The sequence below is a fragment of the Lemur catta genome, chromosome 4 (assembly GCF_020740605.2).
Source record: "Lemur catta isolate mLemCat1 chromosome 4, mLemCat1.pri, whole genome shotgun sequence".
NCBI lineage: Eukaryota > Metazoa > Chordata > Mammalia > Primates > Lemuridae > Lemur > Lemur catta.
This window is the reverse complement of record NC_059131.1, coordinates 99,261,658-99,289,298: the sequence shown is the minus strand read 5'-3', so window position 1 is coordinate 99,289,298 and position 27,641 is coordinate 99,261,658. Positions and strand designations below refer to the sequence as shown.

At 41.4% G+C, this 27,641-nt stretch overlaps 1 protein-coding gene across 6 annotated transcripts in view; it reads right to left on the bottom strand.

The window, feature by feature from the left end:
- The window catches only part of PCDH7 (protocadherin 7), a 391,875-nt gene extending 376,740 nt beyond the window's left edge, over positions 1 to 15,135 (bottom strand). For 5 of the 6 annotated variants that reach the window (XM_045550486.1, XM_045550488.1, XM_045550489.1 and 2 more), the window contains exon 1: positions 11,762 to 15,135. In XM_045550486.1, the coding sequence (XP_045406442.1) occupies positions 11,762 to 14,932 (3,171 nt within the window). In that variant the 5' untranslated portion in view covers positions 14,933 to 15,135. Of the gene's footprint in view, positions 1 to 4,966; positions 5,682 to 11,761 lie in introns of those variants that run through there. The other variant, XM_045550492.1, reaches the window with a different exon arrangement.
- Positions 15,136 to 27,641: the final 12,506 nt, after the last annotated feature.

Genomic DNA, 27,641 nt, shown 5'->3' with positions numbered 1-27,641 from the left:
CAGACAAGGGCACACTGGCCAATCAGTGACAAAGGGGGTGCTAGAAGGCAGATTTCCAGATTGCCTCATCCGGCTCCAGTTTTCTATATTTTCAGAGATCTTCAAGGAGTGAACCAGTAAGCAGAAGTTAGGAATCTCAGGGCCTCTAACCAGAATTCTTGTAGCCTGGCCTACAACTTGCAATCAGAATTGAGAAAAGGGAAAGTGTTAAAAATGCAGGTTTCTAGGCTATAGTTCAGACCTACTAGAGCCGCATTTCTGATAATGAGGCAAGTCAATCTGCATTTAAAATGATATTTATGCACTACAAAAATCACAAATCTATGACACTTGGTTAACATAGGCTAGCACCACATTATAAAATAACCCCAATAATTTTTTTTAGAGACAAAATCTCATTCTGTCACCCAGGCTGGAGTGCAGTGGCACAATCATAGCTCACTGCAACCTCGAACTCCTGAGCTCAAGTGATCCTCCCACCTCAGCCTCCTGAGTGGCTGGGATTACAGGTGTGAGACACAGCTCCCGGCAGACAATAATTTTTATTAAACATAGTTTAAATTTCTTTTAATCTTTATTGTTTTACTAAATAATCACAGCTAACTACATGAAACCTATTATCTTTCAAAATCTTAAAATATCTAGTCCACCTAACCAGAATGGGGCAGGGGAGCCTCTTACATTTGGTCTGCCCTAAACCTTTCACAGATTTGTAACGTTTCTATTTTTTTGAAGTTTCTTCCAACAGTGAAAAATACGCCCCTACTATCCTCTTTAAGCTTCCTCAAGTTAAAGTTAGGATAAAAAGCCACTACATGACAATTATGTATCAATAAGTGGCAACTTATTTTTATTATTAATAATAATATTCTAGCAACATTAGGGAGAAGGCGGACCTCCTTTTCTGATATAATCTCATTCTGCCTTCCCAACTCCTCACTGGAATTCCACTCAGTGCCTTAACAGAATTCTCAGGCTTCTAAGCTAGTGAAGGCTGCCCATCCTTCCTCAAGGCCCTAACCAAAATTCTCATTTCTTAAGGACTATTGATCTTTGTGAAGTGCTGACCTAGTTATCTACTTAAAGCAATTTACACCCTGGTGAGCTAAAGGCAAAACCAAACTCCTTCAGAGGTCATTTACAGTCATTTACATTTTAAAAGAGGAGTCCTTAGAACATTCTCCTTCAGAGTGACTTTGAGTGGCAAGGCATTTGTCTGCTCCCACCTCATTGACCATAGCTTTCAAGAAAGAGCCTATTCCCTCTTCTAGACCTCTTTGCTTAGTTAACCAAGATGTGCAGGGTCTCTCCTTTAAACAGGACTGCTTCCCATGGGGCTGAATAAAAAGGGAAACTTTATCAGTGAGCATGGGTTGGCACCGTGAAAGAATAATCCCTGCAGAAATATATAAACTAGCGAATAGAGAGATTCATGCACATGGATCTGTTTTTCCTCCAGATAAAGATCTCCAGGAAAACACTATACATCTGTGAGTTTGCATGGTTCTTCACAGCCCTCAAAGTATCAGAAGTCCACTGTATGACCAGTGCTTCTCTTACCTGTCTTAAACATTTGCTTTAGATTATCTCTTTTAAGGGTTTGGTGTTTATAACACCAAGGAAAAGAAGGAAAATGGGGAAATCCAAGAATTCCTTACTGGCTCCTGAAACAAGGGTCATATATCACAGGGGAAGGCAGGGACTCCCGTAGACACTGCAGGTCGCCTTTCATCACAGACACACCCACCCAGCAGGGAAAGAAAATAATTAGGAGGCTCTCAAAGCCAGAGATCAAAATGGTCACACCATATTCCAGTGAGCCAATGTAAATGGACCTAGAGGTCACCTAGCACCAAAGCCCAGACTCTTTGTTAATTTGTTCAACAAATATTTGTAAGTGTCTCCTACATGCCAGGGGCCCTCTACCAGGCCCTGGGAATACTGGGGCAGTCCCTCTGAGCTTCACATTTCCACTGCCTTACGTGTGTCACTTTTGCATCATCCTATCTATGAAGGTAACTTGTTCTAGTCATTGTTTTACTTCCACCACCAAGCCTTCCACTGTGTACTAAAGATAGAGCAAATCAATACATTCTTTATAAGATGAATGGATTAAAAAAATCACACACATCAAAGACAAGTGTTTTGCAAAGTTACAGAGAGAAAATTATTCCCAGAGAGATATTTCAAACTCCGGAATTGCTTTCTAAGGGCTTTGGTAGGTGTTCTGAAGGTAACCTAAAAAAATAAAGTTAGGATTAAAGTGATTTGCCAAATTCTTGAGAGTTTTGTTTTTTAATCACATATAATGCTGTGGTTTATATATCAGTCAGTTAATTAGATGTCCAAATTATACCTGTAAGTGCATATATATATATATATTTGATTGTATGAAGTGCAGTTTGTGACTGCCAAAAGTTTGAAAAATTGGGCCTGTTCTAAGGAATTCTTTTGGGAAGATTTTGCCCAGAGAAGTCTGAAAATATACTGTATTTAAAAAACACAAATTTTACAACTTCCCTCCAATGCTTCAGTACTCTTTATTCTGACTGAATATTTTTTTCGTAGACTTTATAAAGTTCTTAAGTTAATTTCGTCAGAGTCGTGAAAGAAACTTATTCATTACTTCAGTATCCTTACCTCAGAAATAATAATGATGTTCTTCCTCACAGTTTGTTCTGAGAAGCAAATGAGCAAACATGCATTTGATGCTTTGAAATTTAAGAGTCATGAAGCAAATATAAACTGCCACTTTTCCACCCCACATATTCCTGCTCCCTCAGCTACTTGGGAAGCTGAGGCCAGGAGTTCAAGTCCAGCCTGAGCAACATAGTAAAACATCAGAACTGAAAAAAATAAAGCTTCTAAATAAAATAAGCTATCATTTTTCTGCTCTGTAATCTTTATACTATATTAATTCTACGAGGGCAAGGACTCTATCGTATTCTTTGCATAACCAGGACCAGTACTGATATTATATGCATTAAAAGAAAAAAAGTTATCTAAAAGATGAATGGTTCTAAATAAATAATTCTCTAGCATTCTCATATTCCTCCTTTGTTTTGTGATGGAGAATTAGTTACCATCTTGTACTTTAAAATAAAATATTCAAACACTTAAATACATAGGGCAATGTGTGGTTTTTTCCTGAGTCTTTTTCCATCTGTCCACAGGCACCTCCCTAAATGGTAAGTTCCTTAATCACAAGCGAGAATCATCAAGAGACTTGAGGTTGATAACAATTGAAAGCAGGGGGTCGGGGTGGAAGAGTCTGTGCCTGGTCAGTGAACCAAGGACACATGTTCAAAGATTTTTTTTTTTTTTTTTTGAATAACAAGAATAGTAGGGGAATGATAACAGACTTCTCAAAAGCTTTTTGCTGTTGATAAATGCTGCTATAGTAAGTAGGCTGTTGATCATTCTGATTCAGCTTAATGGTACACTAAAATCCTTGGGAATATTAGTAATTCTTTTTCTTTGACTTATTATCTTTTTCTAATCATAATAGTAAATAGCCATAACTTCCCACCCCAAGCAGGGGAGAGGAACCTGCAGCCTTAAGGCAAAATGTGGCCTTCTAGGTCCTTAAGTGTGGCCTTTTAACTGAATTCAAATTTTGCAGAACAAATCCTTTTATTAAAAGGGGTGCAGCAGAGAACGATGAAGCTTTTCTTGCCTCCTTTGGTGCTTAAAAAGGAACAATCCCAAAATCAGAAGGCTGCAGGTTCCCCACCCCTGCGTGGTTCTCACACCTTCTTGCCTGCTTCAACAATAAGACATTTTTTACACAGCAACCAAGAACAGAGACATTCACACGCACACAAACACAACTGAAACAGAAATTGCACAAGACAGTATTTTCTCTTACTATGGGTAATGTACCCTGAATTTTTCTATTTTATTTCATATCTTTCTAATTGTGGAAGAGACCCAATAAATTGATTCATGCCCCAAGAGTGTGCTGCAACTCAAGTTTGGAAAATGCTGCCTTAGAATGTTCTTCTTTGTAAACGTATTCATAAATATCACTTCTATTCAATTACACGTTACACTAACTCAAAATTATGGATTTTTTTCTGTAATTTGTTTTTGAGTTGATGTGATTTGTTGCAAGATTCATATTTTAAGTATATCTTACAAAAGTTTACTACTTGGGATGAGGAAACAAACATTTCCAAGAAGCAGAAAGTGGCAACGGTTCTTTTCACCAGCTTCCTACTCTGGCCCCTGTGCCCCACACAAAACGAGAGGTTAAGGATAATTAAATTTTATTTAGAAATTTCACTGCAGTCTCAAGAATATTTCTGAAAATTTCCCTTTTGCAAGATTAAACAGCTAATAGAAAAAAAAATCCTCAAGGAGACATGAAGGATTTACATGGATTACAATACATTTCCTATCACTTCACACTTTAATCTCCATCCAGGATTTATTTATATTTCTTAAAGTGTTATTATATTGACAATAATTCATCAAAAAAATCTTGAGAATTTGGCATTTTTGGTTTCAAAACTTGTGGAAATTTTAGTAGGGGAGACAGTGTGGTAAATGTATTATAAAATTATCAAACTTTACATATGAAACACATTTTTTGGCACATAAACACATACAACATAACAAATGGAGACATAAATATACAAACATACAGAGGTAGAAGGGCCATCCAAAGGATTCCCTGACTTGCCAATAGTATCACTTCTACAACTAAAATTTAGTCACTCACTCTCTCAATAATACGTAACAAACTGACTTGTTAGAAGCTGCTTGCCTTTATGCTATCTGACATCAAATGAAAAAGCCTTCCAATATATGTAGCCCACAAAAACAGGAAGCCACATATTCCTTCTGAATACGACTACAATGACTTTGGTAAATCTAACTAAAAGTTCTAAATTTTCTTAAGGAATTTGACCAAAAAACTTGAAAACTTGAAAATTTGAGATACTTTGGTCCGTATTTCAAAATTAAAGAAAAATCAATCCATTGCAGTACCTGTGGTAGATATAAAATTAATCTTTCAAATCTGTTTCATAGGCAATGTTTTCAGAAATATTGCTTAAAGTCCTTGCATATATATGTATGGAAATAAACACAAATAGGCACAATGGCATTTAAAGGCACACACACAGAATGAGCAAAGACACTACCCTTTAATCTAGCAGAACTATCTGGCCTGGAAGAAGCTGTGATTACATGACACATAAAAGTTATTGATCAATTTAGGCTTTTATTCAAAGTCAGTATTTAATGTATTATAGACGAAGGTGTAATAGAATTAATTTCCCTTTGTTTGCACAATCCAAAGTCTCAAAATTATTATTCAAATATGCTCTTGGATTTTTTAAAAAGACTTTACTATTAAGTCTAAGAGGTTCTAACCACTTCTTTGAGAATGAAACTCCTGGTGACCTAGACATCCATTAGTAGCACATTTCTATATTAATACTGTTTCTTTTATAAATTTATTTATTTTCTTACTATTTTTCCTTAAATGAGAAAGAAAAAACTCAAAAATAAAATGTACAACAGGTGGAACAAGCAGTGATTGGCTGACACCCCACGGCCAAGGGCAGGCTCCAGCAGGTTTCGGAGTAGCAAGGTCATCACAGTGTGGTGTATAATGGAGCATCATATTAGAGTGGAATTCAGCCAAACACAGTAATGTATGGATGTAGACGCATCTGAAAAAAGGAAAATAAAGATTTATGCAGGTAAAAAAAATGCAGGAAAGAAATTTTCCCCAGTGCCTTATGCCCAACTGGAATGTTATAGTAGAGGTTTGGGAGCAGAGAAAAATTTTATTTGCAAATTATGGATTTGTAAATAATAATATGCTTAGGGGAAAAGTTAACTTGTCAGAGGCATCCTACTTGGAAGCTTTAATAGTTTTTTTGTTTGTACACAGCATTAGAGTTCAATACAAACATCACTAAATTCCTGAAAATAAACCTTTATTCCGCCTTTAAAACATTAATTCACCAGAAGTGATAATTAAGATTAGTTTTAGTGGTTTCAGCTCAATTCTTCTTGGAATGTGATTTCTCCCACAGCACTAATGCTAAATAAAGCACTGAGTAATGTACCGCAACAGACTCCCTGCTTTAGAAAAGATTCTAAGGGCTTTTTTAAAAAATAAGAAAGGAAAGCAAAGCTTACTCTAGGTATATGTGAACAGATCTTACTATTTCTAGTCATAGTAAATAAGTGAATGGAAAACCTTGTCATAGTATAGAAATTTGTCACATAGACTTTTAACATAAATACTATAAACAATTATTATGCTAAATTTCCTACATAACTTCCACCGCCACTCCCTGCCAGGAAAGAAATGATGTTAAATGGCTAATACCAAAGATGGTGATGGCGTTGGTGAAAGAATGGCTTTGTCACACTACATTTAGCTCTAATTTTATTTTTGAAATCAATAAATTCAATAATTTATACTTTATCACTATGTACACTTAGAATCTAATTCACTTGATTAATTAACTGCCTAACAATGAAGCAATTCAACTGAAAAATAATAAAATGTCATATTCTTCTAAAAATTTGCTAGAAAGCAAATTAAGAGGAAAAATTAGTTCACGATTGTGTGTTAACGATGCCACTAAAGTAAATGCATACGCAAAGATGGCAAAATGCAAACAAGCTCAGAAGCCAAAAGGAATTATCAATATTGATGGGAAAAGTAAAAGATTATCCCAATTAGAATGCATAGAAAGTTTCATATAGAACATATAGAGTATTTTATTCTTTTCTCTTAGAATACATTTTTATTGAGAATATCCTAGTACAAGGTAGGAATTTATGCCTGTTAGCATTATTCTGCTAAAATTAAAAAGCCTGTCAACTAACTTGTTGAATACATGTTCTCAACCATGTTAAGTTGCTTTAATGTATGCCATCAATTGCAATTTTACATGGAAGAGAGAATTATTAACTTATTTTTAAAAATCTCTAAATTTTGAATTATAATTTCCCATATAATACTACACATAAGAATAGGAGCCTAAAGCAGAATTATATTCTATTGTTAAAATGTCAATCTTCATAGCTAAATATATAGTTATAAATACATAAAGAAAGCTCAACATATCTCGGTTGCAATTGAAATACATACGACGAAAGTTACAGAAATTTAGTTTCTTCCCTAAAGGTAGTATGATAAAATTAAACAGAAAAAAATACTGGACTCTGCATTCCATGATTTGGACTCTAGTGCACATCATATCCCTAAGAATTCTGTGATCCCAATTAAATTATTTTTTCAGGTTGGGCTTCAGTCTCCTATAAAATGAGGGGACTTCTTGTTGATACCTTTTAATTCTAAATTGTGATGACTTTAGTGATTTTAGGCATGGTCATTAAGCAGTTTATTATAGTATATTTGTATCAGATTTGGGCATTATTAAGTTCAGGTATTTTCCACACATCAATCTATGAATATCATGATGAAATAAAAGACTAATGCCACCATAATTGGTATACAGGAATATGTGTGTGCTTCCGTGTGTGTAAATAGAATTTGTGATATAAATCATGTTCATACTTTTCCACATATGAGATATGTAATTACTCAAGGAGAGAAAGAAAACAAGAAAGAATGATTTTGCAATGTTTATCTCACAATATGATTAACTTAATTTCTTTAAATTGACTTTGTGGTCTCATATCTAAGTCATCAATTGATTTAGGATTAGTTTTGGATAAGGTTTAAATAGTTATATGTGGACTTCCATATACATTTATAGATCTAATCAGTGAATGACCTTTTTCTTATTTCATAGCTATCCAGAGATCCATGTAATGTTGCTTTAGTAGATACATGCTGACTAAAGACATAGGCTAACTTCGATCAGTTATTAGTCTCTTGCTTATTATATCAGGCCAAATGTAACAGAAATCTCACCATATGCAGATTCAGCGTGCCTCGTGAAAATATGGTTGGTTATAAAAAGGAGAACCATACTATAGAGATTATGCTTCTAGAATGAGAACCGGAAGCTATGGCTGGCATCACTATGCAGATGCATTTCCACTAAAACATACATGGTGTTTACATATATGTACATACACACACAAATAAATTGATACTTAGTTTACTTAATGCTTAGAACACTAATAGACCATGGCAAGTCATTCATTTCCTTCCAAAATCAAAGTAGTTTAAAAAAATAAGTCCTGCCATATTTTTTCACTAAGTATACAATGAATATATTGAACATAATTTCATCAATTAAAGAGAATATTATTCAGACTAATTCTGAAACTGTCATTGACGTTAATATAAATTTTTTCTTGAGTATTTCAGGATCAGCTACAAATGGATTGTAAAATGAATGTTTATTCAAGCTAAATTCTTGCCAAAAATAAATTACCTTAATTTCCATTTACTAAATACAATAAAATTTTTACTTGCAAGTGCATTATCTAAATAAGAGCACGTCCAGGATAAGCTTGACAGGACTTGAGAATAACAAGCAAAATGGTAACCGGACTTTTATACTCTCTGTTAATCTTTCGGGGGATTATATCATTTTTAAAGAAGATTTTAAAATATTTAGCACATAGTAAAACACCGGAGACTTAAAAATATGAATAGAAAAATAGAATACATTTGCCTTTACATTACAAGTCAAAAGCACAGTCATACTACTAGGTCACAAAACTTTAACGACCACCAAGACTAGGTTTACCAGGCAAAGGAAGAAAGAAATAGAAAGGTGGATACTTAATCTCAGCAATGCTCTCAGTGATCCACATTTTGCACAACTAAACATATTATTTAGTTGAAAGCAAAGGTTTTTGTTTGAACTGCAAAGGTCTAAACTATGAAAAGCTGGGCTCTACATCATCACTTTCTCTAAGTGTGAATTTTAGAAATAATTCCAGCAACTCTGCAACACACATCTAAAATCTGCCAAAGAGTAATGATAGAAACTTGATTTGAATGTCTCTAGAGCCTGTGAAAACAAACCAAAAAGAAGGGGGGAAGGGTGGGTATTATTTACAAACTTTTATTTCTACAAAGCTATTTAACTTATCATAATGTAAACATTAACAAGACCTATCAGCAACACTTTAAAATGAATAATTCTTACGAAGGTAAGCATACTATTATTTCCATTTGATTACAAATAAAGAACTATAATAACACAATTCAGTAAAAGTATAAATAAAATGAAGGCTTTATGTCAAATGAAATCTCAGATTGTTAATTAATCCCTACCATAAGGGATTGAAAAAATACAACCCTCAAGTTTTTCCTGAAACAAATTCATTTGTCAAAGAAATTATAACGAAACCCTGTGTTACTCTTTTTTTTTTGTTTTTAACATCAGGTTTAATCAAAGAAAATATATTTTGGCAGTTCTGAAAAAATTAAAGGTAATATTTTTAAAAAATGAAAAGAGAAGATTATCTACTTATGGTACCAAGAAAAATCAGGATGAAAAGGATCCTGTTTATGTCAGAAGTCAAAACAGAACGTAACTTTGTAAATGGATCCCTTGTCCCCTGACAGCAATATTGAGGAGATGAAGCATATCAATTACCATTACTAATTACATTAAGGAGAATGTGTTTCATTTGCCTTTATTTCATTTTAGGTCAGTTATTTATTTGTGGTTAAAACTTTATACATCTTTTGAATACCTAATGACATACAAGTTTTCTAAGTCACTTTGGCAAACTGTGTAATTCATTCCAATTGCTTTGAGGGTTTTCTCTTTTGGTATGTGAACTTCTTTGCTCAGTTAAGAGGCTAACACCGTACATTAGTTTATTTATAAGCATATCACTTTGCCTTTTAATCGGGATGCCAACAGTCTTGATATTAGCTGTTTTAAATATTCAGGAATATAGAGCTAACCCCATCTGATGAGCCAAATGAAGCTTAAGTGACAGCAGAGAACATATGTAGTGTTTGCATAAAATATCTACAGATCTGCCACTTGATATGTCCACTCAAAAGCATAAGATTACACAATTGTAAATGCAAATACCGTTCAGCCACAGGACAAAAGTACTATTAGGATAAGAACTGAGAAGTAAATATTCTGCAAAAATATCACACTCTTTTGCATTACATGTTACCATTTTCCAGGAAAATTTTTACAGATGTCAATTTATTTGTGGGTGTTTATAAGTAATGTTTAAAAAGTGCTATTAATTTAACTGAAATCTTCCTTATTTACAAAACTGATAGAAGCACCAAAAACAAAACAGAAATCTCCTTCTAACTCCAGGTAAAGCAATAACATAGCAGATATAAAACTCTCCACTATATTAAATGTTGGCTTAAAATAAATAAGGAATTCAAGCTTACATGCATCAAAAGACATTTTCAAAAGCCATTTAATGTAATTAATTCAAACAAACCTGTGTTTTCTTGTATTGCTTTTGTTATTGGATATAAAAGCATATTAAGTCTGTTTCTGCTTATCCAAATAGCTACACTAAAATGCTATATATAGAAAATATTTCTTTAGGAAACTAATTTTAATAATTATGAAAGCAATAAGGAATTAATATCTCTTTTCTATAACATCCTTAATGACGCTATAAAATAAGTTTTTCCTTTACCTCAATTCTTCTAAGATCCCATATTTCACATGCAAAGTATAGTGAATAGAAATAATATTATTTGACAGTCACAAATGTGTTTCTTGAGATGAGTTTTGACAATAAGAAATACGTGATGTTTTATTAGCAGAGGTTGCTGCACTACTGGCCACAGCCCTTCCCAAAAGGTTTTATTTGCTGTGTGTCAAACTTTGGTGAGTATAAAAAATAAACTTTCTGAGGATTATATATCACTCAAACAAAATTTTCAAAAATAAATTTTGTAATTTCCAAAGCTCCCCTAAGGAAAAAAATATATACATATTTACTGTTTCCACAGTTCACGAAGGAACAACTATGTCAAATATTTCACATAACCTTTATATTCTCAGTATATCACAATGCATAACAAACAGTATTGCACACAGTACGTCAATCACAAACATTTGTGTTGTTTGGCTTAAATGATACATGGATCATGCAATTTATTTTTGTTTGTAAAGTTTTAATACCAAATAGGAAGAATGTAAATGCTGATTGCATATCATCAAAGAAGCCTAAGGGTTTATCTATTGTTATAAAGTATTGAAAATGTAGTTTTGCATGAGATTTGCATATCAGTAAATATTTTTAAACCAGCATTTTTGTCTAACTAGTTAGTATTTCAGTATCTCAGACTTGGCACTACATTTGCATGAATCAGCATCCACTTATCTGTAAAATCCTGCATTATGTATAACATAGCTAAAACTTTAATGTTTTCTAATTTAAATAGACACCAGTAGCAACTTTAGAAATTTCCTCTCTGGATGCAGTTATACACTTAGTTGCCCCAAAAGAAAATAATTTCAGGTTAAAAGTAAATATTCAAATAATATATACATATTCATTCTGGAAACAGAAAATATAGGATGAGACAGTGCTGTCAAGTGCAAAGAGAAGTGCAAAACCCTGCCCACTTTGAATATTTCTTTTAGTAGTTTAGTGAACATTAGGTCTGACTTACAAAATACAGTGCTACACCTCTTGTAGATGGCCTCTGTTAAATTAATGGTGTATGAATTAACATTAATTCTTTGCTATTAAAATTTCAAACAATAACTTTAAAAAAGAAAAGACAAAACTTTACAGAAGATGATCTGTCTCAGAGTCATTAGCTTTCTCTGGGATATTAAAATATATTTGTGATACATCTTACCTGTTTGCTGTACTTGTTATTGGTTTGACAGCTGTACTCAGAGCAGTGATCTGAGCCAATTGAAATGTTGTCTCCTGCTCCCACAAATGTGTTGGCTGGTGGTAGATCTTGTACGGCCTGGTGTTTTTTTCCTGCAGTTGGCGATTGGGGATGAAGCTGGACAGTAGGCAATGGGGAACTAGATTTGTAATGCCTCGCCAGGTCAGGACTGCCAGGCCCACCATTAACTGATCGGTATCGCCCCATGCTTGGGCTGTCTGACAGCTTCTCATTGACACTATCATACCTCTGTCCATTTGGTTTAGAAGCTTCTACAGTGACAATGCTGCTGTAGAGAGGCTGCTTAGATTTTTTGTTTTTCTTGTCCTTTTTAGGCTTTTTAGATTTGTCATGCTGTTGGGGTGTAAAAAAGTCTTCGTGATCTTTTTTGCCAGCTTCATAGCCATTTTTATTTTTGGACCTGCAATACCTTGCCATCACTACAATTAAGATGATTAGAATTACTGTCATAATGCCAGCAACTACCCCAATGACAATACTGAGTCTCTGTTTGCTAATTTCATAGCTTGGGTCACCAGCTATATCCTGGGTGAGTGGGGTATGCAAACTTCTGGCTATCTGGGAGTCAATCACAGTTGCGTTAGAAACACTTTCATTGACAAACACATGCACCAGAGCCGTGGTGGACTGGGAAGGCTGCCCACTGTCATTCACTTGCACCACCAACCTATGCAAGCCATAATGCTTTTGGGTGAGTTTTCCCACTAAGGAAACCACACCACTGGTGGAATCAATCTCAAACAGTTTGAAGGGATTCCCTCCCACAATGCTGTAGTTCAGGTCTGCATTGATGCCATCGTCACTGTCTGTTGCCAACACTGTAGCTACAACTGTCCTGACATTACTTGAAGGTGGCAGTAAAGTATAGGAAATGTTTCTGGGAAGGGTAACGGTGGGAGCATTGTCATTTTCATCCATCACAAAGAGAGAGACTGTGGCTGTGGCGGATCTGGGAGGATCTCCCCCGTCCACAGCCTTGACTCTGAAGGTGTATGTGGTCTGATGTTCCCGGTCAAAAGACATCGTGGAGTAAATGGTCCCCGTGTCATTTTCAATAGAAAAAATATTACTGTTCTCCTCTATGTACAGGCTCATCTCTGCATTCCGCCCTTTGTCAGCATCCATCACGGTGACCATCCCGACAGGGCTGTTGGGCTGTAAGTTTTCTTTCACATAAAAGGTAAAGACATCCTGCATAAACTTGGGGTCATTGTCATTCTTATCAGCCACCTGCACAATCACCGTGGTGCTGCCCTGCAGCACAGGGATGCCTTTGTCTTTGGCGTTAACTTTAAACTCATACCTGTCAGTCTGCTCACGGTCCAACACCGTATTGACGAGGATGTCCCCAGAATCGGGATCGATGGCAAAGATCCCCATCACGGACGGGTCCAGGGAGTACGCAATCTCCGCGTTCTTTCCGCTGTCGGCGTCTGTCGCCAGCACGGTGGCCACCCTCTCGCCCGGGATGTTGTTCTCGGGGAAGTAAACCTCCACCACCGACTGGCCGAACACCGGCGGGTTGTCGTTGGTATCTCCCACCTTGACAACCAGGGAGTTGTTGCTGGAGAGGCTGGGGCTGCCGGAGTCCACCGCCACTATGACCACGTTGAACTCCCGAGTGGCCTCATAGTCCAGAGGGGCTGAGGTGTGCAGGAAGTACTTTTTCTTGTTCTGGTCGCCCTCCGTGTCGCTGGCCGGCTTGAGCTGGAAGGGCACGTCGCCCACCACGGTGCAGGTGACCACCCCGTTCTCGCCCTGGTCTCGGTCCGACACCTGCACCAGAGCGATGGGGGTGTCGACCAGGACGTCCTCGGCCACGTTGGCCACCCCGTCCTTGAGAGGGATGCGTCCGATCTTGCGGATTTCAATGGACGGCACGTTGTCGTTCTCGTCCTTGATGTTGAGGACCACGGTGGCCTTGTCGGTCTTGGGGGGCTGCCCGCGATCGCGAGCCATGACCGTGAAGCGCAGCTGGTTTACCTCCTCGCGGTCGATGCGGTGCAGGACGCTGAGCCAGCCCGACGTCTCGTCGAGGCGCAGCAGCCGCCTCACGGACTCGGTGGCCGCCCCGAACACGTACTCGATCTGCCCGTTGACCCCCACGTCCAAGTCGGCGGCGCGCAGTTGCAGGATGGGGGTCCCCGGGGCGCTGTTCTCCGCCAGGTCGGCCTCGTACACGCTCTTCTCAAAGCGGGGGCTGTTGTCGTTCACGTCGGTGATGAGCACCCGCAGGATGGCCTGCGACGAGCGAGGGGGGTCGCCGCCGTCGCGCACCCGCAGGGTCAGCTCGTACGAGTCGCGCTGCTCGCGGTCCAACGCCCCCTTCACTATCAGCTGCGGCTGCTTCTCCCCGTCTGGAGTGTCGGCCACCTGCAGCTCGAACACGCTGCTGCGGCCGCCGGGGCCGGTCCCGCCGCCGCCCTCCGGGGCGTCCAGCCGCCGCTTGGAGCCCCCGGAGCCGCCGCCGCTCGCGCCGTTCCCGCCGCCCCCGGGGTAGGGGGCGCTGTCGGCCGGCCCCGCGCGCCGGCCCTCGCCGCCGCCGCCGCCCCCGGGCTCCTGGAGCAGCTCGTAGCGCTCGATGCCGTTGCGGCCGAAGTCCCGGTCGGTGGCAGTGGGCAGCAGGTACAGCGTGCCCACCGGCCGGTTCTCCTCCACCGTGAGCGTGAGCACGGGCGACGGGAAGGTGGGCGTGTTGTCGTTGATGTCGAGCACGATGACCCGACCCTCGAACAGGTCCACCCAGCTCTGCGAGGGCCCGATCACCGACACCTCAAAGTCCAGGAAGCACTCGTTCTCGTCGAAGATCATCTGACACTGGGGCAGCTTCTCGCGGTCGATGCGCCGCTCGCTCGTGCTCAGCTCGCCCGTGAGGTTGTCGATCTTCAGGTACTCGGAGCCCGACTCCAGGCTGAAAGTCACCTCCCCCGAGCCGGTCACGATGCCCAGGTCTGACGCGACGTTGCCGATGCGGACGTCGGCGGGGCCCTCCTCGGCCAGCCGGTATCGGAGGAGTTGCTTGGCGGCCGCCAGGCTGAGCGAGAGCGGCAGGAGGAGGCAGCAGCCCAAGCACCAGCCGCGCGCCCATCCCGTGGTCCGCATCCTCAGCATCTTCTCCTGCTGCTGCTGCTACTGCTCCTTCTAACCGCAGCCCCCCGGCGCCCCCTCCTCCGGGGCTGGCCGCCTGCCTCCCCCCGGTCCTGTCCCCTCTCCGGGAAAGGAAGGAGAGGGAGGGGAGGGAGGGGGCAAGAGCAGCGGGTGGACTCGGCTGGAGGTGGTGGGGGGGGGACCAGCGATAGATGCTTCTTTTTTTCCTGCTGCTTCTTCCGAAAGTTATTGTTTCATAATTCATGCAATGGGTGCTAATCGCCCGCTTGCCGGCCGCCGTTCAGTCGCAGTACTCACAGTTCACGGGACACTGCGCGCCGCGGGCTCGGCAGCCCCCCCACCCCCACCCAGAGTCATCCCCGCAGCGGGCGGAGGATCCCGGGATCCGCTCCCCACTCTGTCCGAAGGGGCCAGAACCGCTCCGGCAGTCGGGCGGTGGGGCTGGGAAGCTGTGGGGAACAACGAGCCTGCAGCCTCCCCCTCTGTCAGCCCCGCTCGTCTTTGCTGCTACTCGAGTTGAGTCCAATTCACGTTCCAGCCACTCACTCCAGACCCAGCCTCTGCTCCCGCTACCTTTGCCCGAGCAAACGTGAGTCGCTTCCTGCACGAGGCGCTGGGGCCAGCAACAAGCCAGTCTCAACTCCGACTCCGCTCAGGCAGCGGGGAAGCCAGTCAACAGACCGAGAATGAAAAATCCCTGGCAGGTCGCTTCGGGCACGGTGCAGTGGAGACTACTCGCGTCACAGAGCCGTCCGCGTCCGGGTCCCCCCGGCGCGCCAAAGAGCAGCCCAAGCCATCTTCAGAGACGCCCAGAGTCAGTCCCTTCTCACCCGGAGAGCTCGGCTTTCTCTTTTTTCTTAACAACTCTGCGCAAGGTCATTAGTCACGAAGCCTCCGCCTGAAACCGCAGCAGCCGTTCGCCCGCGGGGGCGAGGGCTTAGCCGTGCGCACCGCGCGGTGCCCAAGTTTGGGTTCGCAGCCGCAGAGTCCGTGCCTTTTCTCACCTGCATTCGGCCCGCATGTCGGAGCAGTGGGATCTGCAGCGCTGTGCGCGATTCAGGGAGGAGATTGCAGCCTCTCTCTCTCTCCCCGCTCTCGCTCGATCCCTCCCCTCCCTCCCTCTCTCCTCCCTCCTCTCTCTCCTCCCTCCTTTCCTTTCCCCTTTCCCCCTCTCCCACTCGCTCTCCTGCACGCTCTCTCTCTCCTTCCTCCCAGTCCCAATGCAGGGAACTCGAGCTGAACTTGATCCTTTTACAGTTCAAAGGTGAGCAAACCAGGCTCGATGCACAGGCGACGCTGGCCCGGGGAAAGCGCACGGCCGGGCTCCCCCAACGGCAATTAACAAAGATGCCCAATTTTGTCCGGATTTCCGAAGAAAAGCCAAAGGCTTTGGGGCGGAGGTGGAGGAGGAGGTGGAGTCAGAGACAGCTGCCAAGTAGCTTAAAAAAAAAAAAAATCCAGTTTGCCAAGGGGGAAAAAAGTGCCAGTCGGTTGTGGCCTCGGAAGTGCCCTGGCACGGCGGGTGAATTCCGCAGTTGTCTCGTCCCCTTTCGTGTCTGGGAGAGTCTGGTGCGGGCGCTCCTGCCGCCCCTCGGGCTGCCGCGGCTCGGAAACACCGAACCGCAAGTGGATAGCTCCCGTTAGCTACCCGCGAGCCGGAAACCCGCAAGTTGCCCAAAGTGGTGGCTGCTTCTGGGAGATCGCTCGCTCCTGGCTCAGGCTTGTCCCTGACGCGGCGGCGGTAACAGCCGAGCCGCCGAAACTACACACTCGTAGAGAGCGAGGGAGGAGGGCCCGGGGAAAGGCGGCGGGAGGGAGCGTCAGCCAGCCGCCGCGCTCCAGAAAGCCCAGCTTCAGCTCCCGGGGACGCTCCGAGTGTGCCCAATCCCAGCCAGTCCCCTTTAGGCCAAAACCTAGTCCCCCCAGCAAGTGCACCCGCGGTCTTCTCGGGGGGACTGCTTTCCTTCCCTGGGGCTGGTAAATTTCCTCCTCCTCTGAATAATGCCCAGTGTGTGTGTGAGAGCTCTGGAACGGATGTGAGAATACATTTCTCCTTCTCGTCCCCCCTCTCGGATGATGTTCTCCCCCTGAAAGTATCTACGGTTCGAGATTGAGCATTTTGGTTAGGGCATGGTGGTTACTGGTGGCTCGGGAAACCCGTGTGAGCCCAGGAAGCCACGCTGGTGTTCTGAAAAACCATGACGGGCTGCAGTAATGAAGAGAGAACATCAAACTCCAGAGAGAGTGTTAGAGGGATCCTTTTTTGGGAGTGCAGACTTTGGAGGGATTGGCTGGGGGGAGGCGGATGCCTGTCTTTGTTTAAATGCTTGACATTCCTGTCTTCGTGCTTGCTCTGGGGTAGACCGTGTGTGCGCGCGCCTGGGGAATAAACACATGTTGGAAACCTCGATATTATTTTCTGAATAGAAACCTACAGCCTTTAGTAACTGGCAAAGTGTAGCGTCACCTATCTGGATAAAAGGGAAATAAGGGAAATAAACTTCAATGGCAACTTTGTGTACCGAAGTGTCCCTAGCTTCTTTTGACTTTGTGCCACTTGATCTTCCTGATACTCCCCCACGCGGGGCTTCCCCAGATTTCAATCAGGACCGCCACAATCCCGCCTTATCAGATACGAGGTCTGCTTGTGTTTTCTGAACTATAGCCATGTACTCCTCATTTATTTCTGTTAAACGAAGGGGCTCAGCCATGACTAAGAGGGCTGAGGCGGACAGGAGATATTTAGGAGAGAGTTTTTACCATCTCAAAAGAGCTGCTGCTGGGAACTGCTAGGTCCTCTGCTCGTCTGACCAATCTATAGACATTTAAGGGCCTCTCCTTACAGGAGAATTTAAAGCGAAAAGGAAAGAAATCCGTCCAGCGTGGGTACGCTCCTTTACCCACGCTGAGATCCGAGTGAGGAGGCAGAATGATACAAACAACACACACCAATAAAGTCAAGGAGCAGATGTAGTGCGCGGTTGTTTGGGCGGGCGCAGCGAGCAGGAATGGGGGCGGGGGGGGGGAGGCGGCAGAGATTTCCAAGCTCTCAGGATGCGAGGTCGTAGGAGCGCGGAGGGTGGAAGCGTGTGTACCAAGTGCCAGGGACCCGGGGAGTATTTTCCAGTCTGTTAACGCGGCATCACTCCGTAGGTGGCGGCTCCTCCTCCGAGGCCAGAGCAGGGAACCCGGCCTTCCCGCTAACCCTCCCGCGTTAGTCCCCGAGCCTCTGAGCTTTAGTATCTGCAGCATCAGCGAGAAAGGCCCGGCGCGCAGGCTCAGTGAGCACCGCCGCAGTCCGAGCCGGGGGCGGGGGCGGGCGCCGCAGCGCCTTCCCGGCCGGCCAAGTGGCAGTAACGCCAAGTCCCCCTTACATTTGGCAAGAATTCTGGTTTATCAGAACGCCAGCCTCCCCCTGACCCTGGTCTTCCTTTTTCCCGGGCCCTAAGCTAAGGAGGGAAGCTGCACTCCGCTCTTGCGCCGTGCATTCCGATGCGCGGCAATATGGTGCAGCGCACTCACGGCCCTCACCGCCTTACTAAGATTTTGCAAACTTCAGGCAGCCGCGTGGGCAGAGATGTTGTGCACTCACTCTTTCCTCTCCAGACTGTAAACTTGAATAAGCCCCTCCGCGTCTTCAAGCATTTGCCCGCCACTGTGGCGCGCACTCGCTCGGCGCGCGCTTTCTGGGGGCGACTAGGTGGGCGGCTGTTCTCCGGAGCGCGGCACATTTCTCCCCAGATGACTGGGGGTGCAGTGCGTCCTTCACAGCGCAGTGGCTCCCTGTTTGGGAGCGGGGGGACGTCTCCAGCCCTCCCTCCGCACTCTCAGCCCTACCAACTCCGCCGCCGAGCCCAGCCAGCGTGGGAAATGGGTCCGACGTGTTCTGCATGGAGAACAGCGTGGCCAGACTGCGGGGGCCCTGCCGCCTCCGGGCTTCGCCCCCTTCCCAGCGGTCCCAGGCTCCGACCTTTCCGCCGGAGCAGCCAAGTGGTGGCGGCTCTGCCGGGTGGCGCGGTGCTGGGGAGGAGAACAGAATAGGGAGGTGGGGGTGAGGGGGAGGTGAGGGGGGGCCTCGGGGTGCCCTGGCCGCGCTGGAACTCCCGACCCTCTTCCGCCCCCTATCTGGGGGCTGACACTCTCCAGCACCCCCCCACCGCCCCACCCGCCGGCGGGGAGGAAGAACGGAGGAGAGAAGCAGTTTCCCCCACCCCCGCCCCATTTCCGCAGTCTTAGAGCCAGTGTCACAAGTGCTCAGCAATTTCATTAAATGGAACCGGGGGACTTAATCCCCCCCGGTACCAGACCTCACCGAGGGAATGTGATATCCGGCTTCGCTCCCACCCACAAACCCCGCCCGGCTCCTCAGACCCAAGGCTGCATTTATCTTCTCAACCTGAGAGGAAAGGGTTCAGAAGGAAATGGGATCGAAAGTGTAACCGGCTGCAATAAATTAAAGAGCCTGCTGCTGCTGCTGCTGCTGCTGCTTTAGCAGCCAGAACTGAAGAGAGAAAATGAGATCAGTGTCCTAAAGCTTGCATTGATCAGAGTGACAGGACGTCATCGTATGTAGGAAGCAAAATGCTTGAAGGAATGTTGAAATGTCGGGGATTTCTGTTTTTCGTTTACTGACTTTTTTTTAAAGGACAATAAAAAGAACTGTCCCTTTGAAACCGGGATATAAAATATGAAATTGATTAAAATATAAATACCATCCTATTGTAACATACGTGTTTAATCCTTGACCAAGGATTCCTTTTCTATGCCACGTATCCTGCCCTAAAGTTACAATATTCTTTAGTTTTTCTTTTTTTCTTTTTAATTTACCTACTAACGTCGCTTGCCTAAAACTGCTTTGCAGTTAAGAAATTTCAGTGACTGAGCTGAAAAATAGCATTCAGGAGCCGTGATGTAGTTTAAGCCTCAGGAAAAGACACAGAAGGTAACCACAACAAAAGTTTATACTTAAGAATACAAACTAGGTGCTAGGGATGGGATCCGGGGGGGGGGCCTTTATTCATAATAAACGCTGTATTCACAATAATATGAGAAAAAGGTTAAATACAGTAAACATGATAGCCAGTTCTGGAAAGAAATATGAAGCAGTTTGACAGAAAGGGAGAAAGTGACTCAAGAACTCCACCAAGGGACAAACAGAGGAAATGACACTCTGACATCTCCAAATCCATTGACCTCTCATGTTTTTAAAAAGGGTCTTCTCATATATGTGAAGACATGTTTTCTGGGCTTTCAGGATCAACCATTTCTCTAACTATTTTGGCCAAATTTGATACATCAGTCTTCCTTTTTTAAATAATTATTAAAACTATTGTCCTTTAACCGTATTATTTGAAATATTAAATATAAATATACATAGCTATTGCAAGTATGATTCTGATCCTTGGGACTGTGAGAAACCTTAGGCATAGTTTTCAGCCTTAAATCCATGCTTGTATTAAAATGTGTAGTAGACTGAAATGGCTAAATTATTCATTGCAATAACAGCCTTTTTGATGGACATAAAAACTCAGCAGTTTAAATAAGGAAACCACAGATTTCCTTTTAAGCAGGTAATAACTGCTTGCATCAGTGGTTATTTAATTGGTCTCTAGCCAAGAAATAGAATCAGTTGTGCTGTTTAAATCATGAATTCATATTATGCAAAGCCATATATTACAATGTATCAATAAAGGAACACAGAAAGTAAGCTAAATTGATTTGTACTGGTTATTGCATAACTATAAAACATTGCCACAAGGCCAGTATAAAAACCCAGTTTACAAGAAAAAGAAACCTTTGAAAATAAATTGTAAGTGTTTATCTAAATATTAACTTATGGGCTGTCTGATTTTCAGATTTTAATAGAGTATTTAGGTTTTAAAATAACACTTGATAGAAGTGATTTTCACTCTAAGCTTAGCACAGATTGACAGTTGATTTTTTTAATCTCTAAAATTTTAAATGCCAAAACATATGCAATGTAGCACAGGTTTACAATTTATAGCACATATAAAAAGATCAAGTCGGTTATTATACCTGACATTGTCTTTTATTTACAAAATAATTAGCATGTGAACTTTTTTCAACTTTAATTTTTATACATCCTTAAAAATCTAAACTTGGGGGGAGCTTGTACAGTGTTTTGTACAATCTCAGTGATTTTTTGAGAAAAAGAGCTTTGGTAGGTCAAAAGCAGTATATCCTATTATTTAGGGCCACCTGAAGGCTATTTCTTTTCACTATTAATGGTAAAATTGGACACACCAATACCCTTTGCAGCATGAACTTGAGATATTTGGCATATTTTTACTGTTGTGGCAGAATATGTCAAATGCTGCTGTGAATAATGACCGCTAAGTTAGATTTGTTAAGAATTTGGGGGGGAAATCTGATTATAATGGCTTGTACAAATATAGTACTGAAATAAGTGACCTTGTTCATACCAAAAATGGTTGAAAATTATGAATTAGCTTTAGAAGTTTTGACCTCTATGTTGACCTATGGTAACTATGTCACTTCCTATGTTGATTATCAATACCAGGTGGTTCAACAGTTTATTCAAGTAAAGTTGATTGGTAGTAATTAGGAACACATAATGTGGAATATTTCCAGAGTGAGAAATATAATACATTTTACTGACAACTTCAGTTGCAATGAAATTTCCAATGACAGATGCTGATCCTTATATGGTAATCATTGAGACCTTTCTCCAAATAATTGCTTTTGGTTTCTAGTAGGATTGTACTTCTTGGCCCCCTTGTGGTCAGATGAGGCCACTGACTAGTTCTGGGCAGCCTTGAGTGGAGGAAGAATATCACTTCCCCAGAGGAACATGGGTGGCTGATATGAAATCAGTGTTCAACTCTGTATAAGTCAAAGTGGTTATTAATCTTACTTAGGCCTAATATGTGGAGATCTCAATAAACTTTCAACTCACATTGACTTTGGATAATAGTAATACAATGTAATATGTCTGTTTCAACACTCATTTAATCAATTATCCAAGTAAGGGTGAATTCAAGAGCTCATCAAAGTAGACAATATGGGTTTCAACAACATACCTACAAATCAGTAGGTGTGCTATTCAGTCACAGATGAAAATATAGTTCCATTGGCAAAACGAATCCTTCATAAAGCTACACACATTTGTACTAGGTGATCTTTAACATTAGCAGACATATTTTAATCTAGTTAATTTTTTTCCTAGAAACTGTTGTAAAGTTTAAGATTTTGAACAGAGCTTTTGATAAAGTATTGTCAACTCATAGTGGGATGGAAATATAAAAATGATCCTTTGTATTTACTGTTGTTCTTTTTTTTTTTTCCTTAAGGTTCTTTTTATTTTTTGTTTTGGCTGTGTAACTGATTCTCAGCACTGTCTGCAATTGACTGGATAAAAAAACACTCTTAGGATGTAAATATAAGCTTTGAATTTGGCTAACTTATATATAAAATAATGTGTTTTGATACATTTTTCAACTAATAGCAGTGGATTGTAACAGTATATATTATCAAGAGTATGTACCTAAATTTAGTACTGAATTTACTAGAGCCTTCTCTTACTGTTTCTTTATCTTTCTTTCCAAATATTTGCTACAGCTTGATCGTGTCTGCCTGTTTTGAGGGAAGAAATAATCTCTACACCTGTCTTTTCAATGATGTCTAATATAAAGCTTCCCTCTTCATCTAACCAATAGGAAGCACTGCTCCTATATTTCTCATAAAACCAATATATTTAAAATACAGGAGACAGCATGAGAGCAAAATATGGTGAACTGAGAAAAGTATTATTGAATCTAAGGCAGTGCCCCTTACTCTGTTTTATTTTCCCCTATAAAACAGTATTTTCCAAAGGTCTATAAACCAATATTGCCTTCAGCTACCAAAAGTTATTCTTTGTAGGCATGCTGGCCATTGTTCCCCAGTCCCTGAGTTACTCTCCAGGGCAGACTTACTGTGATGCTAATGAAACCTAAGCTTTCAAGGTCTCTCATTTGCACCAGCCTCATCCAAGTCCTGGAGGTGGTGGTGCAAAGAGAGGCATTGGCACAGTAATATGCCTTTGATATTTGCAAGAGTAAGAATTTTAACCACAATAGATTAAGAATACATCTTTCTTCCATTCCAATTTCTTCTTTGTCACATTTCTTCTTTAAATGGTGTTAGAGGGACCATAGGCATTTTGAGGATCTAGCTAAGGGAAGAAAGATGAGATGAGGATACATTTCATTTGGGTGTGTTAAGATGTATTTCTGTGGGTGCACACTCCTTTTCTTTCACAGTTAAGTTATTGCTAGCCATCATCATGTAGAATGACTTCCAAGAATTTTCCCAACATCTGCTGACAGCTCCCCCAAAGTGGTGGCATAAAAGTACAGTGTCAAAGGTTCTGTTGTGAGAAGTTCCCAGATGCACGTGTGTGGCAGAGTGGAATAAAAGTTTAAATGTGGGGAGCCAGAAATGAGTCCGTAGAAAGTTCTTTCAATTATTAGATATCCATAAAATCCTGACTGAAGAATGTGCTTTCTCATTGATGTTGAAGGGGTCCAAAATATGCCACAGTGGCATAAAGGACTATTTTGACTTGAAGACATTTGAGAATAAACAGATACAGAAACAAGAGGCTTTTTCTGCACTTGCCTTATTTTCCAAAACCAAAGCTTGCCCAAATAATTCCACTGTTATAAATTCCTTCCCAGTGAGTTTCACAGCCAAAGAAGAGCAACTCTTTTACTGAAGTTGAGAAGTCAGCACAAGGCCCCACCTGGGTAAGAGAAGCAGACACTGAAACACACAAAACTATGATATCTCCCTTTTATTCTCCTAAGTGTCTATTGATCTTCCTAAAAGTCATTTTAGGAAGTGCTTTCCCAGAAGTGCCCTCTGCCCTCCTCCAACCCCTATTAATATGGTATATAAGCCCCAAATGCTAAATACCTCCTTCAGTCACATTTGTCAACTCCTGTGCTTATGTACCTAATTAAATCTGTTTTTCTCTTTCGTTAATCTATCTTTCATCAGTTTAATTTGCATCTCGCCCCCCAATAATATAACCGAAATAGGTAGAGGAAAGGTTTTTCTACTTGACAATATCTAGTTGAAACAGAAATTCTCGCTTATCAGGAATTACTCAATAAGGCAGCAGATACACTTAAAAAATACTATTCAGAGAGTGTGTGTGAGTTTTAAACTCAGTTGTGCAAACTGCACAAATACAGAATTGATCTGAATCCCTGTGTTTGTAGGTACAAATATGTAGCAGTACTGCAAGCAGAATTTTCATCTTTAGGCACAGGTCTTCAAAATGGCTGACTAGAGGCATCCAGCATGTGCCTGTCCACAAGGAAGGACAAAAACAGTGAGTAGATAACTGCACGACAGACTAGAGCTTCTAAGGGAGAACACTGGAATTAGAGAGGGAAATGATGGAGACTCTCTGAAGCAGAAAATCTCAAGATGGCAGCATAAAAAAGGAAGTAAAACAGCCAGCTGGGATCAGCTTGAAGCCAGGAGAGACTCCTAATTACAGGGAAAAGGTAAGCGAGACATCCCCAGGAGTCCACATTCCCACTACAGATACCTGCAATCCTAGCTACAGGACAGTGCCTTGGCCCTCACAGGCCCTGAGCCTAATACAGGGAGCTGCCTGGTATCCATGTGACTACATTGTCCCAGAGGGAATTCATGCTGGGTACCACCCATACCCTGTGACCCAAGCTGCTGCAGCATGGCACCATTTTGAGAGTAGAGCCAACACCAGACTACATTTTGCCCCAGGGCCCAGTGATCCCTTCATTTCCATGTTCCTGGTGCCTCTCTGACATTCCTCCACATCCACGCAGAGGGCTGCAACATCATGAAACCAGCTGGACCCAGCAGTGTGGCCATGACAGCAGCACCCAAACTCATGCAGTCCCCTATACCCTGGGGAACAGGTGGTCCAGTACATTAGGAAGGCTCTCCGCAGGACATAAAGAGTCAAAATCTGCACTCCTCAGAGTCTGAGAGCCACACGCTCAGGACCACTGTCACTGATGGGAACCCCACATATGCCACTCAGAAGCATGAAGACGGGCCCACCTAGACACTGTCATCATTGCTGGCACCTGCACATGCCCCTCTAGGCTTTGAGGACTATCCTTTCCAGTACCCCAGTCCCCAGTAAAATTTCACAACAGCCTCCAAAAACAACCACAGCCTAAACCACTGAGGAACATGCAGATACTGCTATTGATTATAGCCAAACAAATCATACAAACACAATACTATGGCACCCACACAGAACCAAATCCAACATAGATGCAAAAATCTTCATCAAAATAGTTGTAAACTGAATTCAACAACACATCCAAAAGATAATAAGCCATGATTTCCTGGGATTTATCCCAGGAATGCAAAGGATTGTTTAATATATGCAAATCAATAAATGTGACACATCACATCAATAGAATGAAGAACAAAAACCATATAATCAACAGATGCAGAAAAAGTATTTGATAAAATTCAACATTTTTTCATGTTAAAAACTCTCAACAAATTAGGTATAGAAGAAACATACCTCCACACAATAAAAACAATAAAACATGGCAAACCAACAGCTAACAGCATCCTGAATGGGAAAAAGCTGAAAGCCTTTTCTGTAATGGCTGGATGCCCACTTTCAACATTATTATACAACATAATACTAGAAGTCCTAGTCAGAGCAATTAGACAAGAGGAAAACACAAAGAGCATTCAAACTGGAAAAGGGAATGTAAAATTTTCCACTTTTTCAGATGACATGATCATATACGTAGAAAAACCTAAAGACTCCACCTAAAAGCTCTTAGAACTGATAAATAAATTCAGTGAATTTTCAGGATACAAAATAAACATATAGAAAGCAGCATCATTTCTCTATACCAATAATGAGCTAGGTGAAAAAGAAATCCAGAAAGCAATTCTGTTTATATTAGCCACCAAAAAAAAAAAAAAAAAATCTAGGAATATATTTAACCAATGAGGTGAAAGATCTCTATAATGAAAAATACAAAATACAAAATACTGATGAGAAGAGAACACACAAAAAAGGAAAGACAACCCATGATCATGAATTAAAAAAAATTAATATAGTTAAAATGATCATACTACCCAAAGCAATCTACAGATTCAATGCAAACTCTATTACAAAACTAATAACAATCTTGACAGAAATAGAAACAATCCTAAAATGTATATGGAAACACAAAAGACCCCAAATAGCCGAAGTAATACTGAAGAAAAAGAAAAAGCTGGAGATACTATATTACTTGACTTCAAAATATACTGCAAAGCTATCATGACCCAAATAGCATGGTATTTGTCTAAAAATATACACATGGATCAATGGAACAGATTAAAACTCAGAAATAAATCCACATATTTACAGCCAACTAATTTTTGACAAAAATGCCAAGAATGTACATTGCATAAAGGATACCCTCTTTCATAAATGGTGCTGAGGAAATTGCTAATCCATGTGCAGAAAAATGAAACTATATCCTTATCCCTTACTATATACAAAAAGAAACTCAAAATGGACTACAGACTTAAATGTAACCCCCCAAACTATAAGACTACTAGAAGAAAACATAAGAGAAACACTTCAGGACACTGATATAGGTAAAAATATTATGGGTAAGACTTCCAAAGCATGGGCAACAAAAACAGACAAATAGTACTATCTCAAACTAAAAAGCTTCTGCACAGAAAAGAAAACAACAGAGTAAAGAGACAACCTATGGAATGGAGAGAATATCTGTAAACTATTCATCCAACAAAGGACTAATCCAGAATATACAAGGAACACAACTCAAAGCATAATAACAGCAATAATAATCTGAATAAAAATGGGCAAAGAATCAAATAGACATTTATCAAAAGAAGACAAAAAATGGCCAAGAAGTATGTGAAAAAATGCTCAATGTCACTAATCATCAGGGAAATGCAAATGAAAACTACAGTGAGGTACTACCTCAATCCAGTTAGAATGGCTATTCTCAAAAGAGAAAAAATGCCAAATGCTGGCAATGATATGGAGAAAAGGGAACTCTTATACACTCTTGGTAGGAATATAAATTAGTACAGCCACTATGAAAAACAGTGTGGAAGTTTCTCAAAAAACTAAAAATAGAAGTACCATTGGATCTCGGTAATCCCACTAACTGGTTATTTATTCAAAGGAAATTACATCAGTATGTCAAAGAGATACCTATACCCTCATGTTTTTTTTGCAGCTCTATCCACAATAGCTAAGATATGAAATCAATCTAAATGTCCATCTTAGGATTTGGGGTTGAACATCCTAGATTTTGGCGGATCTTCATTTCTTTTTTTCTTCATTTTCAGTTCAGAATTGGAGCCACTTCATTGGCTCCATTGGTATTGCTCTTCATTTGTGCAGGGGTCAGAAAATTACAGCCTGAATACCACATCTGGCCCTTGGCTTGTTTTTTTATGGCCTCTGAGCGATGAATGTTTTTCCACACCTTTAAAGGGCTGTTAAAAACAAACAAAAAAGAATATGGACCAGAGATGGTATGTGGCCCCTAAAGCCTAAAATATTTAATGATCTGGTTTTTAACAGGAAAAGTATTTTGACATCTTTTTTAGTATATTGACTTTATGAGTATTGTGATAATACTGAAAAATACAGTATTTCAAGCTACATATGAGAAAAGAATTGCTGCCACAT